Below are 17332 nucleotides of genomic sequence, written 5' to 3'. Positions count from 1 at the left end.
ATGGCACTCATTTAGGATTTTCTGGCAGTATAGTTCAACTTACATCTTTTGTCACACGTAGATATTTAATCTAAATACACATGATTTATTTTTTTATTCGATTAACAATTTCACATGTAGAACTGAACAGCAAGACACATTTGGACCCGTCGAGTGCTGGATAGGTTTGGCACTGAGAACATCAGACAAAACATTTATTTAGATTTTTCTTTTTATACCTCAACAGCATTGGAGCATAACACACACAGTCCATCACACTGGTTCCAATGTAGACAAATAAGTGCTTAAATTCCTTCACAGGTGGATACACACACTGAGGTCCAAATGTATTTGGACAGTGACATATCTCTGTACTAAAATTATACAGTGACTGAGGTTCAAGTGCAGACTGCCAGCTTTAATTTTAGGGTAATTTCATCCATGTCGGGTGAACTGTTTGGAAATTACAGGACTTTATGTTCATACGTTTCCCTCCGCCCCCCCCCCATTTTAGCGGACCAAACATGGAAAGTTCACTCATTAAAGTAGTCAAAAGTTTAGTCCCATATTCCTAGCACGCAATGATATCAGGCTTGTGACTCTTTTTTTGGATGCATTTGCACTTTTGTTTGGTTTCACATTGTGTGCCCATGAATGAGTGAGAAAGTTACGCATAAATATACACCCACCACACAAAATGCTAACCTCTCCTGTTATTAGAAATAGCGAGAGGTCAGCATGTCTTGGGGTTATGATCTTTTGCCACTAACTTTCTCACTCATTCACGACTCATTCAGGATTATCTGTAGTCAATGGTAGCATCCACAATGTAGAAGGGTTCAGAAAATATATATTCTTTACTCTAAGTGACTCAAATGATGATATATTATTTACCATTCATTTCTATATGGCACAAAATAAACTGAAACAACCAAAACACTGCAAATGAGGCCAACAAGTTTGTAGAGTCACAGCTTGATGTAATCATTGTGTGCTAGGAATATGGGACCAAATACTAAACTTTTGACTGTTTAATACACAAGTGAATGTCCTAATATTTTGGTTCTCTAAAATTGGGGGGACTATGTACAAAAAGTGCTTTAATTTCTCAACCGTTCACCCGATATGGATGAAAATACCTTCAAATTAAAGCCGACAACCCGCACCTTAACCTCAATGTACACTACATACCAAAAGAATGTGGACACCTGCTTGTCGAACATCTCATCCAAAATCATGGGAGTTAATGTGGAGTTGATCCACTTTTGCTGCTATAACAGCCTCCACTATTCTGGGAAGGCTTTCTACTAGATCTTGGAACGTTGCTGCGGGGACTTGCTTCCATTCAGCCACAAGAACATTAATGAGGTTGGGCGATTAGGGCTGGCTCGCAGTCGGCGTTTCAATGTATCCCAAAGGTGTTCGTTGGGGTTGTCAGGGCTCTTCCACACCGATCTCGACAAACCATTTCTGTACGGATCTCGCTTTGTGCATTGGGGCATTGTCATGCTGATACGGGAAAGAGCCTTCCCCAAACTGTTGCCACAAAGTTGGAAGCACAGAATCGTCTAAAATGTCATTGTATGCTGTAGCGTTAAGATTTCCCTTCACTGGATCTAAGGGGCCTAGCCCGAACCATGAAAAACAGCCCCAGACTGTTATTCCTCCTCCACCAAACTTTACAGTTGGCACTATGCATTGGGGCAGGTAGTGTTCTCCTGGCATTTTCCAACCCAGATTTGTCAGTTGGACTGCCAGATGGTGAAGTGTGATTCATCACTTTAGAGAACGCGTTCCACTGCTCCAGAGTCCAATGGCGGCGAGCTTCACACCACTCCAGCCGACGCTTGATTGCACATGGTTAGCTTAGGCTTGTGTGTGGCTGCTCAGCCATGGAAACCCATTTCATGAAGCTCCCGACGAACAGTTATTGTGCTGACGTTGTTTCCTGAGGTAGTTTGGAACTCGGTACTGAGTGTTGTAACCGAGGAGACGATTTTTATACGCTACTTGTTTCAGTACTCGGCGGGCCCGTTCTGAGAGCTTTTCTACACCTGCCAGCAACGGGTGTGGCTGAAATACCCAAATCCACTAATTTGAAGGGGTGTCCACATACTTTTGTATATATAGTGTAAAATTTTAAATCCAAAGTGCTGGAGTACAGAGACAAAATAATGTATCACTGTCCAAATACCTTTGGACCTCACTGTACATTATTTACTACTTTAATTACAGATCTGCTTTGAGAACCTAATAGTAAATAGCTTTCCCACACTCACTTTCTACCCCTAATCCAAAGGTGTTCTTACGGTCCAAAGGCATTTGCAGTCTCCCATTATTTGATGTTGAAGAAATAAGAATTCACAAAACGAGAGTGAATTCGGGTAATGCTGTTTGTCAATGTGGTAATTTCTTTGCTATACTGTGTAAAAATGTGTTAATATACTTGTTTCATGCCTGTAGCCCTCTTGACATTTGCCTTAACAGAAATGGTCTCTTCAGTTAAATTACTTTTATTTGTCACCCCTGCTCTCAACAAGTATATTCAATGCAGAGCACAGTAAGATATGAGAAGATCTTACAGATGTGAACACAGAATGAGCAAATATTTCCACACCATTTGGGGCTTTCAGTTCTTGTAAGTTGATCTCAAAAGCTCCCCTGAATTGTTCGGTCACAGTCAAAATCATCATTCTCAGAAAAATGGCATTTACAAAATTCAAAGAGGGTGGAAAGAAGGTCTTCGAGACTGGGTGCCAGTGTCAGGCACGAGACAAGATACCCCAAAAGAGGGGGAGATAAAGTTCATGGGTGGGGCATTGATTGAGATGAGTCTAGTGTTCAGAGGGGTTGTTGGAATAGTCCTAAGGGGCTGCTGGTGGTGGTGAGGGCTTCTGGGGGTAGGGGTGACCCTAAGGAAGCTCCCAAACCCTAAATCCTTGTTTTTTCAACCTCGACCTCTACCCCTTAAGCACCTCTGTAGATTAGATAGGCGTACCTAGGCTATCGGGGAAGGGGGAGATGGAGCTATTACCATATTGCTTCTACTTATCCAATTCTTCTAGTTATTCACTTCAACATGAAGTTTCTCCATTCCCGTGGAGTTATCAGCCTATTTCTTACACATTAATTACTTTTGTATACAGAAAGGGGAGTCAAGAGCATAAGGATGGTAACAAGTTAGAGAATGGGAGCACAGCTTCTTGTCTCCTGTCCCTCTCTACTTCTCTCTGTAGTGGAGCATGTACATCTTCAGAGGCTCAGGGAGCGGCAGGCCCAGGATCCTTTCTCTTAGCAGGTTCACTGGAGCCTCATGTAGAAGGGCACCGCCCTCCCTACTCTCCTCCCCCTCTTCCTCCTGCTCCTCCTCAGGTTCTCCTAGAATCCTGCAGTTCCCCTCTTCTTCCTCCTCTTCTGTGTCTGAGCGGTTGTTGTCGTCCATCGGCCCGGGGATGAGGCGGCTCATGAATACGTAGCGGTTGGAAAGCAGGGTGGAGCCACAGTGTTGGGCCCGCCGGAGCTGCTCCCCGTTGTGGGCCAACCTCCTCCTGGGCAACGGCCCTGGCCCCGCCACTGTCTTCTTTAACGTCAGACGGATAGAGATGCGAGCCAAGTCCTGCAGAGTCCGCACCTCAAACATGGTCGCTGAGGAGGTACACACAAATGACAAGAGGAAACCATTTCACACTCTCCCACATAGTAAGTGATGGAAGTTCTGCCTTCCCATTTTGTAACTAGTCCAACATGCATTTGAGACAACATAGTGTTCAACAACTGTCACCTCCCCCAGTGGTTCTGAGTCTCCAGGGCCTGTTTTCACAAAGCCTCAGAGTAGGATAGCTGATCTAGAATCAGGTCCCCCCCTGTCATTTATTATAATCTAAAAGGCCAAATTTATCCTAGATAAGCACCTACTCTGAGATGCTTTGCGAATGCCGGCCCAGATCTCCGATAGGGTTACTCATCACACAAAGGCTCACTTGGAAAACAACCTCCGTTACATAGACAGATGTGCTAGTACAGTACTTACGTAAAGGCACTGCTTTGGGTTTACTGTTATCTCTGTGTTTGGGCAACACCAGTGGGGCAAAGGACACAGCAATGATGTTTTTGGTCTCCCAGCTGTTGTAGCCTGTTCGAGTGATCTTGGTCAACTAAGGAGAGAGGAAGGGCAATAATATGTTTGTGTACTGGAGTTTTTTTTGTAGTAAGCAGTAGTTAAGAAATATGTATTTATATACAGATCTTTCTCTAAACCCAAGTCACAAGTGGAGCACAGAGCATTAGCTACACACAAAGGAAATGAGTATCAAAATGTCTCAATGTGTATAGAAGGTATACAAACAATTTCTAGGAGCGGGACCAAGAAAGATGAGACAACAAAGTCTACAACGGAGTTGTATAACAGGGAAGATGACACCACAAGACACCAGAATATATCAAAGTGCTAGAAATAGCACTGGGTTAAGAGGGGAGTTTATCTAAGTTTATTCTGGTTTTAAAAGTGGCCATGTCTTTACAGTCACAATTTAGTCTTGTGAAACCATCCTGATTGCTACGTTCACCATTCTGTTTCACTTCACATTTTGTGTCTGTGTGTGGGTCACAGGAGGTTGGTGGCACCTTAACTGGAGAGGACGGGCTCGTGTTAATGGCTGGAGTGGAGTTCCATGTGTTTGATACCATTTTATTCACTCCATTTCAGACATTATTATGAGCCGTCCTTCCCTCAGCAGCCACCACTGGGGGTGTTCATGTGCGAGCACTGACCTTCTCCTCCAATGGCAGCACTAGGATTCCCTCCACTTTGAGCAGGTTCTTCATGTAGTCTTCCTGCTCCTGCTGCACCCCAGCTCCACAATACACCCTGTCATACTGACCACTCTCTGGGGCTATCTCCAGACAGTTCCCCATCACGAAGCAGGGCTCACAGAACTCAAACCTACACACACACACACACACCCCTATGATTCCCCCATTCCAGAGCCACGTCTGATGTTTCTTGGATACCTGTAGCACTCCCGACACAGTTTCATCAGAGAATCAGCCTACCCACCATAACTGCAGTATGTTATCTTACTAGCTTGTTACAGAATAATTCTGTTTAACTGGATCCTCCTGATAGCTTCTATAACTCTGGTATAATGCCATTTAACTGGATTCTCCTGATATGCCAGAGTTATAGAAGCTATCAGGATAATCCAGTTAAATGGCATTAAACCAGAGTTATAGCCATTTAACTGGATTCTCTTGATAGCTCCTATAACTCTGGTATAATGCCAATTAACTGGATTCTCCTGATAGCTCATAACTCTGGTATAATTCCTACATTGTCATTTTCATCATGAAACTCCTACCTGTCGAAGCTGTCGCTGGTCTTGATGAAAAACTCCAGTTTCTGGTATGCATACTCAATGACATCTTGGTGCAGCTCCACCCCATGGTTCACTCCAAATGGACCTACAGTAAAGGGGAGAAACAAGGTGTGAGTACATTTGCACTTTCCATCTTATTTTCCATTTTCTTATGTAAAGCAATGGTAAAAATGATTTTTAAGCCACTCTTGCCCTTATAAAATTGTTTTATTTTGTTTCACCTGGCCAGGTGAGGTTGGTGCCATCCTGACTCACCCAGTATGAGTCCCACCATAGTGCTGAGGTAGCCCGTACCACTGCCCAGATTGAGGAAGGACAGGCCAGGCTGGAGATCCAAGGCCTCCATCACCTCGGAGTAGATGCAGGGTGCTGAGAGGTGGATGTTGCCGTGCCTCCAGGCCAGGTCCTTGTAGGCACTGTCTCTGAACTCTTCCAGATAGTAGTCGGCCCTGTCTATGGCCCTAAAGGCCTGCTCCACCAGGTCCGAGCGGATGTACTGAGCCTCCTTCAGGTTGTCAATCAACTCATCGTTATCCTCCCCCGCACTCACGGCTCCTCCCATCCTCACGGACTCGCTGAGAAAGAGAGATGAGGATAGAGTCAGACAAAAAGGTGTCTAAAAATATTGATCTATTGATTCAGATTGATTCATCCCCCTCAAAGACTGTTCACTGTTACCATCTTGCAAACGGTATCGGAACATCGGGTCTCAGGGCAAAAGGCTCCGAGACAGCTTCAACCACCAGGCAATCAGACTGCTGAACAGCTAACCCTTGCCGTCTACCTGCTCAGACCTGCTCCTGAGAGATTATTTGTACCTCAGAGACTATCCACACTTTACAGACTATATGCACTGACTCTCATACACATACAACCCTTACACACACATACTCACACAGTCAACACTGCTGTTCTATTATATACTATTTATTCAACTGTGCGAACAGGACACTATCCAACTTATATCTGTAAAAAGTCATACTTGACAAAGGACGTTCATAATTTACAGTGCATTCGGAAAGTATTCACACCCCTTGACTTTTCACATTGCTACGTTACAGCCTTATACTAAACAGGTTTACAAATGTTTGCTAATTTATATAAAAAAACTGATATTACATTTACATAAGTATTCAAAGCCTTTCCTCTGTACTTCTTTGAAGCACCTTTGGCAGCAATTTCAGGCTTGAGTCTTAGATATGACGCTATAAGCTTGGCACACTGGTATTTGGGGAGTTTCTCCCATTCTTCTCTGCAGATCCTCTCAAGCTCTGTCAGGTTGGATGGGGAGCGTTGCTAGACATCTATTTCAGGTCTCTCTTCAAGAGACTTGAAGACCTCAGCCCCAGTCTGAGGTCCTGAGCGCAAACATCCGCACAGCATGATGCTGCCACCGCCATGCTTCACCGTAGGGATGGTGCCAGGTTTCTTCCAGACATGACACTTGGCATTCTGGCCAACGAGTTCAATCTTGTTTTCATCAGACCAGAGAATCTTGTTTCTCATGGTCTGAGAGTCCTTTAGGTGCCTCTTGGCAAACTCCAAGCGGGCTGTCATGTGCCTTTTACTGAGGAGTGGCTTCCGTCTGGCCACTCAACCATAAAGGCCTGATTGGTGGAGTGCTGCAGAGATGGTTGTCCTTCTGGAAGGTTATCACATGGCACTGGTTCGAATTCCCGAGCCGACTAGGTCAGCATCCCAGAGTTGCCTCTTCACTGTTGACGTTGAGACTGGTGTTTTGCGGGTACTATTTAATGAAGCTGCCAGTTGAGGACTTGTGGGGCATCTGTTTCTCACACTAGACTTTAATGTACTTGTCCTCTTGCTCAGTTGTGCACCGGGGCCTCCCACTCCCCTTTCTATTCTACCCCTTTCTAGCCAGTTTGCGATGTTCTGTGAAGGGAGTAGTGCACAGCATTGTATGAGATCTTCAGTTTCTTGGCAATTTCTCGCATGGATTAGCCTAAATTTCTCAGAACAAGAATAGACTGAGGAGTTTCAGAAGAAAGTTCTTTGTTTCTGGCCATTGTGAGCCTGTAATCGAACCCACAAATGCTGATGCTCCAGATATTCAACTAGTCGAAAGAAGTCCAGTGTTATTGCTTCTTTATCAAAACAACAGGTTTCAGCTATGCTAACATAATTGCAAAAGGGTTTCCTAATGTTCAATTACCCTATTAAAATGGTAAACTTGGATTAGCTAACACAACGTGCAATTGGAACACATGAGTGATGGTTGCTGATAATGGGCCTCTGTACGCCTATGTAGATATTCCATAATTATTTAATTTTAAATCAGCCGTTTCCAGCTACAATAGTAATTTACAACATTTACAATGTCTATACTGTATTTCTGATCAATTTGATGTTATTTTAATGAACAAAATTTTTTGCTTTTCTTTCAAAAACAAGGAAATGTCAAAGTGACCCCAAACTTTTGAACGGTAGTGTATACAAGTTATAGTACATTTGTTTGTTTTTTGATGTGAATAACAACCTAAGTGAAGCAGCTATCATTAACTGTGACATCCAATCTCAGACACTGCAGTGTAGCCTGAATCACATAGGATGCATTGTCAAGTTAGCTCCTGATTGGATTACCTGAGGTACGTGAAAGCACAGTAGGCCACTCTTTAACCTTCTCCGCAATTAATGGTAATTGGGTCTTCGGTCTCGACCCCGCCCTGTGCAACTGGGTCCTGGACTTCCTGACGGGCTGCCCCCAGGTGATGAGGGTAGGTAACAACATCTCCACCCCGCTGATCCCCAACACTGGGGCCACACAAGGGTGCGTTCTCAGCCCTCTCCTGTACTCCCTGTTCACCCATGACTGCGTGGCCGTGCACGCCTCCAACTCAATCATCAAGTTTGCAGACGACACTACAGTGCTAGGCTTGATTACCAACAACGACGAGACGGCCTACAGGGAGGAGGTGAGGTCACTCGGAGTGTAGTGTCAGGAAAATAACCTCACACTCAATGTCAACAAAACAAAGGAGATGATTGTGGACTTCAGGAAACAGCAGAGGAAGCAGCCCCCTATCCACATAGACGGGACAGTAGTGGAGAGGGTGGAACGTTTTAAGTTCCTCGGCATACACATCATGGACAAACTGAAATGGTCCACCCACACAGACAGCGTGGTGAAGAAGGCGCAGCAGCGCCTCTTCAACCTCAGGAGGCTGAAGAAATTCTGCTTGTCACCAAAACACTCACAAACTTTTACAGATGCACAATCGAGAGCATGCTGTCGGGCTGTATCACCGCCTGGTACGGAACTACTCCGCCCTCAACCGCAAGGCTCTCCAGAGGGTAGTGCAGTCTGCACAACGCATCCCCGGGGGCAAACTACCTGCCCTCCAGGACACCTACATCACCCGATGTCACAGGAAAGCCAAAAAGATCATCAAGGACAACAACCACCCGAGCCACTACCTGTTCACCCTGCTATCATTCCTTTACACTTGTGTGTATAAGGTAGTTGTTGTGAAATTGTTAGGTTAGATTACTTGTTAGATATTACTGCATGGTCGGAACTAGAAGCACAAGCATTTCGCTACACTCGCATTAAAATCTGCTAACCATGTGTATGTGACACATAAAATTTGATTTCTAAATTGGAAGAGAAAGTGTTACCTCAGATTTCCTTGACGTCCCTCTGGTAAAGTAGAACGTGTTGATGAGATTGATGAGAAGGATCTTAGATATTAACTAAGCTTTTAGTATTTCAGTCTTGTTGGATCCTCTGGGGACACAATGCACCTTTTACTTGGTAACACTTTACATGTAGATTTTTCTTGTGCAATTAAATTGTAAACACACACACACACAGTACCAGTCAAAGGTTTGGACACACCTACTCATTCAAGGGTTTTTCTTTATTTGTACTATTTTCTACATTGTAGAATAATAGTGAAGACATTAAAACTATGAAATAACACATATGGAATCATGTAGTAACGAATAAAAAAGTGTTAAATCAAAATATATTTTAGATTCTTCACCCTGTGCCTTGATGATAGCTTTGCACACTCTTGGCATTCTCTCAACCAACATCGCCTGGAATGCTTTTCCAACAGTCTTGAAGGAGTTCCCACATATGCTAAGCACTTGTTGGCTGCTTTTCCTTCACTCTGCAGTCCAACTCATCCCAAATCATCTCAATTGGGTTGAGGTCAGGTGATTGTGGAGGCCAGGTCATCTGATGCAGCACTCCATCCCTCTCCTTGGTCAAATAGCCCTGACACAGCCTTGAGGTGCGTTTTGGGTCATTGTTCTGTTGAAAAACAAATGATAGTCGCACTAAGCCCAAACCAGATGGGATGGCGTATCGCTGCAGAATGCTGTGGTAGCCATGCTGGTTAAGTGTGCCTTGAATTCTAAATAAATCCCCAACAGTGTCACCAGCAAAGCACCATCACACCTCCTCCTCCATGCTTCACGTGGGAACCACACATGCGGAGATTATCCCTTCACTTACTCTGCGTCTCACAAAGACACGGTGGTTGGAACCAAAAATCGAAAATTTGGACTCATCAGACCAAAGGACAGATTTCCCCTGGTCTAATGTCCATTGCTCGTGTTTCTTGGCCCAAGCAAGTCTCTTCTTATTATTGGTGTCCTTCAGTAGTGGTTTCTTTGCAGCAATTTGACCACGAAGGCCTGATTCATGCATTCTCCTCTGAACCGTTGATGTTGAGATGTGTCAGTTACTTGAACTCTGAAGCATTTATTTGGGCTGCAAATTCTGAGGCTGGTAACTCTAATGAACTTATCCTCTGCAGCAGAGGTAACTCTGGGTCTTCCTTTTCTGTGGCGGTCCTCATGAGAGCCAGTTTCATCACAGTGCTTGATGCTTTTTGCGACTGCAATTGAAGAAACGTTTAAAGTTCTTGACATTTTCCAGATTGACTGACCTTCATGTCTTAAAGTAACGATGGACTGTCGTTTCTCTTTTCTTATTTGAGCTGTTCTTGCCGTAATATGTACTTGGTCTTTTACCAAATAGGGCTATCTTCTGTATACCACCCCTACCTTGTCAAAATACAACTGATTGGCTAAAATGCATTAAAAAAATAAATTCCACAAATTAACAAGACACACCTGTTAATTGAAATGCATTCCAGGTGCCTACCTCATGAAGCTGGTTGAGAGAATGCCTAGAGTGTGCAAAGCTGTCATCAAGGCAAAGGGTGGTTACTTTGAAGAATCTCAAATATAAAATATATTTTGATTTGTTTAACACCTTTTTGGTTATTACGTGATTCCATATGGGTTATTTCATTGTTTGTCCTCACCATTATTCTGCAATGCAGAAAATAGTAAAAATAAAGAAGAACCCTTGAATGAGTAGGTGTGTCCAAACTTTTGACTTGTACTGTACATACATATGTACAGTGGAAGTCGGAAGTTTACATACACTTTAGCCAAATGCATTTAAACTCAGTTTTTCACCATCCCTGACATTTAATCCCAGTTAGGATCACCACTTTATTTTAAGAATGTGAAATGTCAGAATAATAGTAGAGAGAATGATTTATTTGAGCTTACATTTCTTTCATCAAATTCTCAGTGGGTCAGAGGTTTACATACACTCAATTAGTATTTGGTAGCATTGCCTTTAAATTGTTTAACTTGGGTAAAACGTTTCGGGTAGCCTTCCACAAGCTTCCCACAATAAGTTGGGTTCATTTTGGCCCATTCCTCCTGACAGAGCTGGTGTAACTGAGTCAGATTTGTAGGCCTCCTTGCTCGCACAAGCTTTTTCAGTTCTGCCCACAACATTTCTATAGGTTTGAGGTCAGGGCTTTGTGATGGCCACTCCAATACCTTGACTTTGTTGGAGAAAGAATGAGCTTTGAACATGTCATTTTGGTTCTGAAGGTGTGTGTAAAAGACAGGCCTGTTTTAGAACCTCTTTCTTCGGGCCTTTAATGAAGTTCTTATATAACAAACCAGTCAAATAAACTCGTATTGTGTTCTGCTTTCACAAGTAGCCGGGCGGTGTCACTGCCACAGCACACGATAATCGTAGTGATGGTGGAGACGCCTTCTTTGTAACTGCGGGAGTAGGCCGATTCGATTATGCTGAGCCGTGGGGCACCTGTCTCATGTCCCGTGACGTGCCGGGCAAAAGCGGTGAGGGAGGAGCACCCTTCTGAAATCGAACATCAATGCCGCGTTCATCTGCTAGTCGGTACTAGAAAGCTGAAATGTTCGATTTCCTGAATAGTTGAACGTGGCACGTGTATAACTAGAACCAGTTAGAAAATCAAAATGTCAGATTTTCCTAATTCTGACTAGCAGATGAACGCGGCATAATCTCGGACGCTCGGTCATGTTGGCAACAAGAAAACATGGTGTATCATCCAGAAATACACCTCTTTACCGTGTAATATACCTTTGCATTTTCAAACTAGTTTCATTGTAAGGCAGATGGGGCGTTTATATCAAAAGCAATAATTTGTGCATGTGAGAACACAGAATCCTAGTCGTTACTCAACGTGATTAATTACATCACTTTTGTTTTGAACCGATTTCGCCGTGTGCTTTGAACCAGGTACCTGGCTCACACCCAGGGGCCTGTTGCACAAAAGTAGAATTAAGACATCCGGGATAAATGACTCAGCTGAGCTCAATGAAGCCAAAACATGTGCGTCCAGGCTTAATTGGTTGCACAAAGACCAAGCCAGGATGAGCAGACACGGATTCATTAAGCCAGGTGAAACCAATCCTGGATAGGTGCGCGCTCACGGCTCACTCAAATAGACCCCGCCACAGATCACAGATTAACTGATTTACCATGGCAACTAGAGCCGCGTACTTTTCCCCGTCGGAAGCACAAATCCTCATGGAGGCATACGAGGAGGTAAAAGATATAATTAAGAAGAAAGGCAACACCGCCACAGTGATAAAGCAAAGAGAAAAAGCGTGGCAAAGTATTGCAGACCGCCTGAATGCGTAAGTAGTGCACAATTACACACTCACCGCTCCGCTGAAACATCACAATTACAATTCAAATATTTAATTCACATCTCCAAAAATGCAGTTGTACTGTAATTATGAAACGGTCAAATTTTTAATTGAAATGCACTGCAGATATGAGTGAAATTGTGTAAAGTAACTCCATCACACTGTATAAAGCTATGATAAATTTTTTGATATTTTTACTGAAAACAAGACAAAAATACCAAGTAATTTTTTGCAGTGTGACTCCATTAAATGTGTGTGTGTGTGTGTGTGTGTGTAGATTAAACATGAACGGGCCAAAACGGACATGGCAGCAGGTCAAAATCAAATACAAGAACATTCTGCAGAATGGTATGGTCCCTGACTAATATTTAACAAAGCACAAGCATATATTGTACCCAGAAGGTGCCTGCTCACACATTGTCTGTACTGTTTTAGCAGTGAAAAAGAATACCCACAGACAAGGCACGGGTGGTGGGTCACCAAAGGCTGACCTTACCCCAGCAGAGGACATGGCCTTGGAGCTAAATAAAGGCAGGCCCGTCTTAGAGGGGATCCCTGGGGGGAAAGAGACGAGCATAGGTTCCTCCCAAGATGCCACCCGCTTCATTCAAGGTATGTCCTTCCATCTCTACATGGGATACAACCACATTCATATTGAATCAATTTGGACTGTCTGACTTTGGTTTACCTATTGCCTTGCAGTGTCTGGCAGCACTGTGTTCCTGTTAGAGCCACCAGCACAAGCACCAGACGATGCTGATCCAGTGAGTACTCCATCAAAGGCATACTGTAGGCCTGGCATGTCTTTTCTACTAGCTTCAATATGAATCCGATTAAATGTGATAGGGTGAAGGCCCCAGTGCAGCAGCAACAGCACATGATGGAGACGATGATGAGGAGGAGACCATCTCTCTGGATTCCAGAAGGCATGAGGTATCATGTTAAGACTGTGAAAGTACTATTTACTCTACAATGGTGAGGAGTCCTCATCAAAATCAAAAAATCTAATTTCTTTTACAGGACCCAGATGCTATACAGTGGGAAAACCAGCCTGGCAACATAGTGCGTATTAATAAAAGGACACCACATCCTGCCAAATTCCAGCTGCGCTAATTGTATTGTGTTCACAGAGCTCACAAGCTATCAGAAAGTTGTATGGCAACCACCTCCGGCGCCAAATAGAACTGGCAGACATAGACATTCAGTACAAGAAGAAAAAGATGGAAAATCTTGCACTGGAGTCCGAAATAAAAAAGAGGACAATTAGGAAACTGGACCTTGAAATAAAAAAACTTGAGAGGGAGGTGAGATATGCCTTCAATGTACACTGTATGCTAACTGTAACACAAATGTATTAATCATTATTTTTCTTTCCTCCCCCAGCTCCAAGAAGATGACACAGCTCAAAATAAAAATTAGGTATATTCTCGTAAAGTCAAGTGAGCCATGACATATGAGCTCTTATTGTGAGCACACAGGACGGTGGCATCTTTCTAAGGTTTTTTTTATTTTCCCAGCAATCAGTACAACCAAGTCATCGTTATAAGGCATCGCCCTCTTTTGCCCACCCCCCCAGCACCAGGTGTGGCCACTAGCCTATATGAAGGCCCAAAATTGTGTGTTCCTTTCTGCTCTGACAATGGCATGCCCATTCGTGCGAGATGTGGTGGATGAAGAAGCACTTGTGCTGAGGAGAGCCTTCAGGCGAGAAAGGGTCTTCAGGGACCGGTTGGACCCACTGGCCTTCCCTGATGACCATCTATATGAAAGATACAGGTTTTCTGCAGATGGCATCAGGTATCTATGCAGACTACTGGGTCCCAGGATTAAGCACCGCACTGCACGGAGCCATGCACTGAGTGTGGAGCAAATGGTTTGTGTGGCCTTGCGCTTTTTTGCTAGTGGAGCCTTCCTGTACTCAGTGGGGGATGCAGAACAGCTGAACAAGGCCACAATTTGCCGCACAATAAGGAGTGTGTGTCTGGCTATCAAAGCATTAGCAGATGTCTTCATCTCCTTCCCTGGCCACAGAAGACTCTGTGACATCAAAGAGGAGTTCTATAGGATTGCAGGTAAGAGGATCTACAAATTACAGGACAACTGTTAACACATAGTAGGATACTCATTACTTTGTGTGACAGGTTTCCCCAATGTCATTGGTGCAGTGGACTGCACACACATAAGGATAAAAGCCCCCTCAGGTGCCCATGAGGCCGATTTTGTGAATAGGAAATCCTTTCACAGCATTAATGTTCAGGTGAACATAACTTTTTGATATTGTCCATTGACGAACACTCTGCATTGCCAGTGATGTGCATTGATTGGTGTAATATTCCTCATCTTATGATTTCAGATGGTCTGCAATGCTGACTGTGTGATCAGCAATGTTGTGGCAAAATGGCCTGGCTCAGTCCATGACTCCAGAATCTTTCGGGCCTCTGAAATCTATCAGTGCCTATCACAAGGTAAGCCACACAACCCCTATTTATAACCATCATGGCTGTGTCAAGAATATCACTGTGTTTATGAGGTAGTAATGATGAGATTTTGTGTTGACAGGTGAATTCTCTGGTGTGTTGCTGGGAGACAGGGGGTATGGCTGCCAGCCTTTTCTCCTGACACCTTTCACAGACCCCCAGGAAGCACAGCAGGCCTACAACCATGCCCATGCCAGGACCAGGGCCAGAGTTGAAATGACCTTTGGCCTCCTGAAGGCACGCTTTCACTGCCTTCACAAATTAAGGGTCAGCCCTGTTAGGGCATGTGATATTACTGTGGCTTGTGCTGTCCTCCACAATGTGGCCTGCCTGAGGAAGGAGAGGGCCCCCAGAGTGCCACCAGCCATGGACTGGGACAATCCGGCAATCTTCCCTGATGACGACAGTGATCGGCTGCTGAGGGACCAATATGTGTTGAATTATTTTAGTTAGTATGTGTGCTTTCAATTTTGGTTAAATATGTCCTGCGGTGGCAGAGGAATTTGGGTTTTTTTAGGTTCGTTTTTTGACGAATTTGGCCTCTTATGATGATTGTGCGGTATACTGTGTGTAATACAAGGCTGCAGGGAGGCTACTGCATCCATTCATTTGTCTGTTCAGTTGATGTGTATGGATTTGTCCTGCATTTATTTTAGTGTGCAGACATGCAGGGTGTGTTATATACAGACCTTTGAATGTGTATGTATCATTTTGTATAATATGCTTGGATTCTGTGCTTTCCATCTTGTAGAGTCACTGTGACTTCAGTTTCGAAAGGAGCTGATGGTTTACCTGCTTTGTTTTGTCCTTATTCAATAAAGGAACATAATGTTACACATTGTGTTTTTATATTCATATGGAATGTGTATTTGTTTATATGACAGAGTACTAGGGCCACACTGAAGAAAAAGGATAAAGTCATAAATTTATGAGGCTGGTTCTTTCTGCAGAAAAGCTACATATTGTTTTTACAGTTTTGATACTTATGACAATGTGATACTTAATATTCTGGCACATCAGCATGTCTTTGTTTATGAAACCATACTGAAGTACAATTTCACGAAATGCCCCACATCTGTCATTTTAACAACTGTCCTCCTTTAAAACAACTGGTTACAATATTATGACTTGTGTTTTTTTCCCCTCTGTGGCCCTAATATTCTATCATTTTATATATAGCCTTATAGTCTATGGGAAACTGTAAATTATCTAATGATAGCAACATCATCTAAAAATCATTTTTTATCCAAAATCATTGAAATTAATGATCACAAACGTTTAAATAATAACAGTGGGTCTAGTTATATGTGATAACAATGTATAGTGAGCAGTGAAATAACTATTGGTTTCCATTTGTGGTGACTGCTGACTGACATTAGGGATGAGATTAAATAGATCCTGGAATTTAGCCTGGTCTGGAGCAGGCTAGCTCCACAGAATAAATCTCCATGGTAATTTATACCATAACATATCCTCCTGCCCCCTATCCATCTTTAGTGCAACCGGATTACGGATCAATTGAGCCAGGATCACCAAGATATCCTGGCTTAATCCCTTATCCTAGTTTTGTGCAACAGGCCCCTGGAGGCAGCCCGGTTCCAAAACAAATGCCACTACTTTCACCCAATGAAAAACACGCCTAACAGGACGCCCGGACCAGATAATCGAATCCTCTCAGTGATGCATATTTCCCACCAATCAACGCACACACAAAATACAGCTGCGCCACTGAATAACAAAACAGTATGTGTTTACATAAACTGCAGCCAACATTTGGGTAAGCATTTGTTGCGCATTCATAGTGTTTTTCTTAATCTTCTTTCAAATAGTTTGATATTGGAATTTGATATTTAACAACCAAACAAAACATGTTATCGAACTACTGCTTCAACGCGAGATACATAAATAAATATGCATCACCTTAGTCTCTGTTGATGTCGTCAACGAAGCGCTCTGCAGGGGTACACGGGAGAGAAGATAAATTATTGTCTGGCTGGATCTAACAAAGACACTCGCCATAAGAAATACGAAGCAGCGGTCTTTACCTTATGGATGTGACGGTTAATTGACGCTGCTTTATAGTGTCAATTGTATTTCGAAAAAATATGTTGTTACCTTCTCGTTTTCCCCCATAAACATTCAATAGATGTCGCCACAATTCTGGACGTAAACATTAACCAGCTGACACTGACGTCACACAAACACCAAACTGATCAGTCAGTACCCCGGTGGAGAGGGAAAGTTGTACTCATCTTGCATTGGCCGAAATGTTAAATCTCCAATGGAGATTGGAGATTATTTTTTAAAATGATTTTCCATTGGATATTCGGTGTAGCCAATAGCTGTTAGACAAAGAGTGACATGACTATGATAATGATACATTCTGAATCAGGGGAGGGTGTACAAAAATCCACTGTTTATATATATATATATTATTATTATTATATTTTTTTAGCATTCAATCTTCAATAGCTCTTAGGCAAAGCAGGATGAACAAAAATCATTTTGTTGTTGTTGTTGAAATTGTGA

At 43.2% G+C, this 17332-nt stretch overlaps 2 protein-coding genes across 9 annotated transcripts; one reads left to right on the top strand and one right to left on the bottom strand.

Moving 5' to 3' along the window:
- Positions 1 to 69: 69 nt before the first annotated feature.
- LOC139556993 (protein-L-isoaspartate O-methyltransferase domain-containing protein 2-like) lies at positions 70 to 17053 on the bottom strand. Of its 7 annotated transcripts, none has more exons than XM_071371235.1 (8): positions 16849 to 17034; positions 16724 to 16756; positions 8991 to 9099; positions 5610 to 5929; positions 5337 to 5439; positions 4750 to 4921; positions 4010 to 4133; positions 70 to 3624 (listed from the first exon to the last, which is right to left on the bottom strand). In XM_071371235.1, the coding sequence occupies exons 4-8, from the start codon at positions 5914 to 5916 to the stop codon at positions 3200 to 3202; spliced, it is 1131 nt and encodes a 376-aa protein (XP_071227336.1). In that variant the 5' UTR covers positions 5917 to 5929; positions 8991 to 9099; positions 16724 to 16756; positions 16849 to 17034; the 3' UTR covers positions 70 to 3199. The 7 variants fall into 7 exon arrangements, with proteins under 7 accessions (XP_071227336.1, XP_071227340.1, XP_071227339.1 ...); XM_071371239.1 differs by having other exon boundaries at positions 16919 to 17016; XM_071371238.1 differs by having other exon boundaries at positions 16724 to 17034.
- LOC139556994 (putative nuclease HARBI1) lies at positions 12436 to 15658 on the top strand. 2 transcript variants are annotated; one of them, XM_071371241.1, is made up of 11 exons: positions 12436 to 12674; positions 12762 to 12938; positions 13029 to 13090; positions 13173 to 13259; positions 13347 to 13388; positions 13457 to 13630; positions 13710 to 13745; positions 13844 to 14398; positions 14468 to 14583; positions 14680 to 14791; positions 14886 to 15658. In XM_071371241.1, the coding sequence occupies exons 8-11, from the start codon at positions 13927 to 13929 to the stop codon at positions 15254 to 15256; spliced, it is 1071 nt and encodes a 356-aa protein (XP_071227342.1). In that variant the 5' UTR covers positions 12436 to 12674; positions 12762 to 12938; positions 13029 to 13090; positions 13173 to 13259; positions 13347 to 13388; positions 13457 to 13630; positions 13710 to 13745; positions 13844 to 13926; the 3' UTR covers positions 15257 to 15658. The 2 variants fall into 2 exon arrangements, with proteins under 2 accessions (XP_071227342.1, XP_071227341.1); XM_071371240.1 differs by having other exon boundaries at positions 13347 to 13630; positions 13710 to 14398.
- Positions 17054 to 17332: the final 279 nt, after the last annotated feature.

This window comes from Salvelinus alpinus, chromosome 28 (assembly GCF_045679555.1).
Source record: "Salvelinus alpinus chromosome 28, SLU_Salpinus.1, whole genome shotgun sequence".
NCBI lineage: Eukaryota > Metazoa > Chordata > Actinopteri > Salmoniformes > Salmonidae > Salvelinus > Salvelinus alpinus.
The sequence above is the reverse complement of the archived record's forward strand: the minus strand, read 5'-3'. Positions and strand labels throughout refer to the sequence as shown.

Bases quoted from the DNA above. Each gene is read 5' to 3' on its own strand.
- LOC139556993 (XM_071371232.1), bottom strand. From the start codon at position 16,977: ATGTTTACGTCCAGAATTGTGGCGACATCTATTGAATGTTTATGGGGG. The intron at 5,930-16,918 runs GTAACAACATAT...TCTCTTTCTCAG, and splicing joins TTATGGGGGAAAACGAGAAG to CGAGTCCGTGAGGATGGGAG. The intron at 4,134-4,749 runs GTCAGTGCTCGC...CTCTCTCCTTAG, and splicing joins TGCTGCCATTGGAGGAGAAG to TTGACCAAGATCACTCGAAC.
- LOC139556994 (XM_071371241.1), top strand. From the start codon at position 13,927: ATGAAGGCCCAAAATTGTGTGTTCCTTTCTGCTCTGACAATGGCATGC. The intron at 14,399-14,467 runs GTAAGAGGATCT...TTTGTGTGACAG, and splicing joins GGAGTTCTATAGGATTGCAG to GTTTCCCCAATGTCATTGGT. The intron at 14,584-14,679 runs GTGAACATAACT...TTATGATTTCAG, and splicing joins TTCACAGCATTAATGTTCAG to ATGGTCTGCAATGCTGACTG.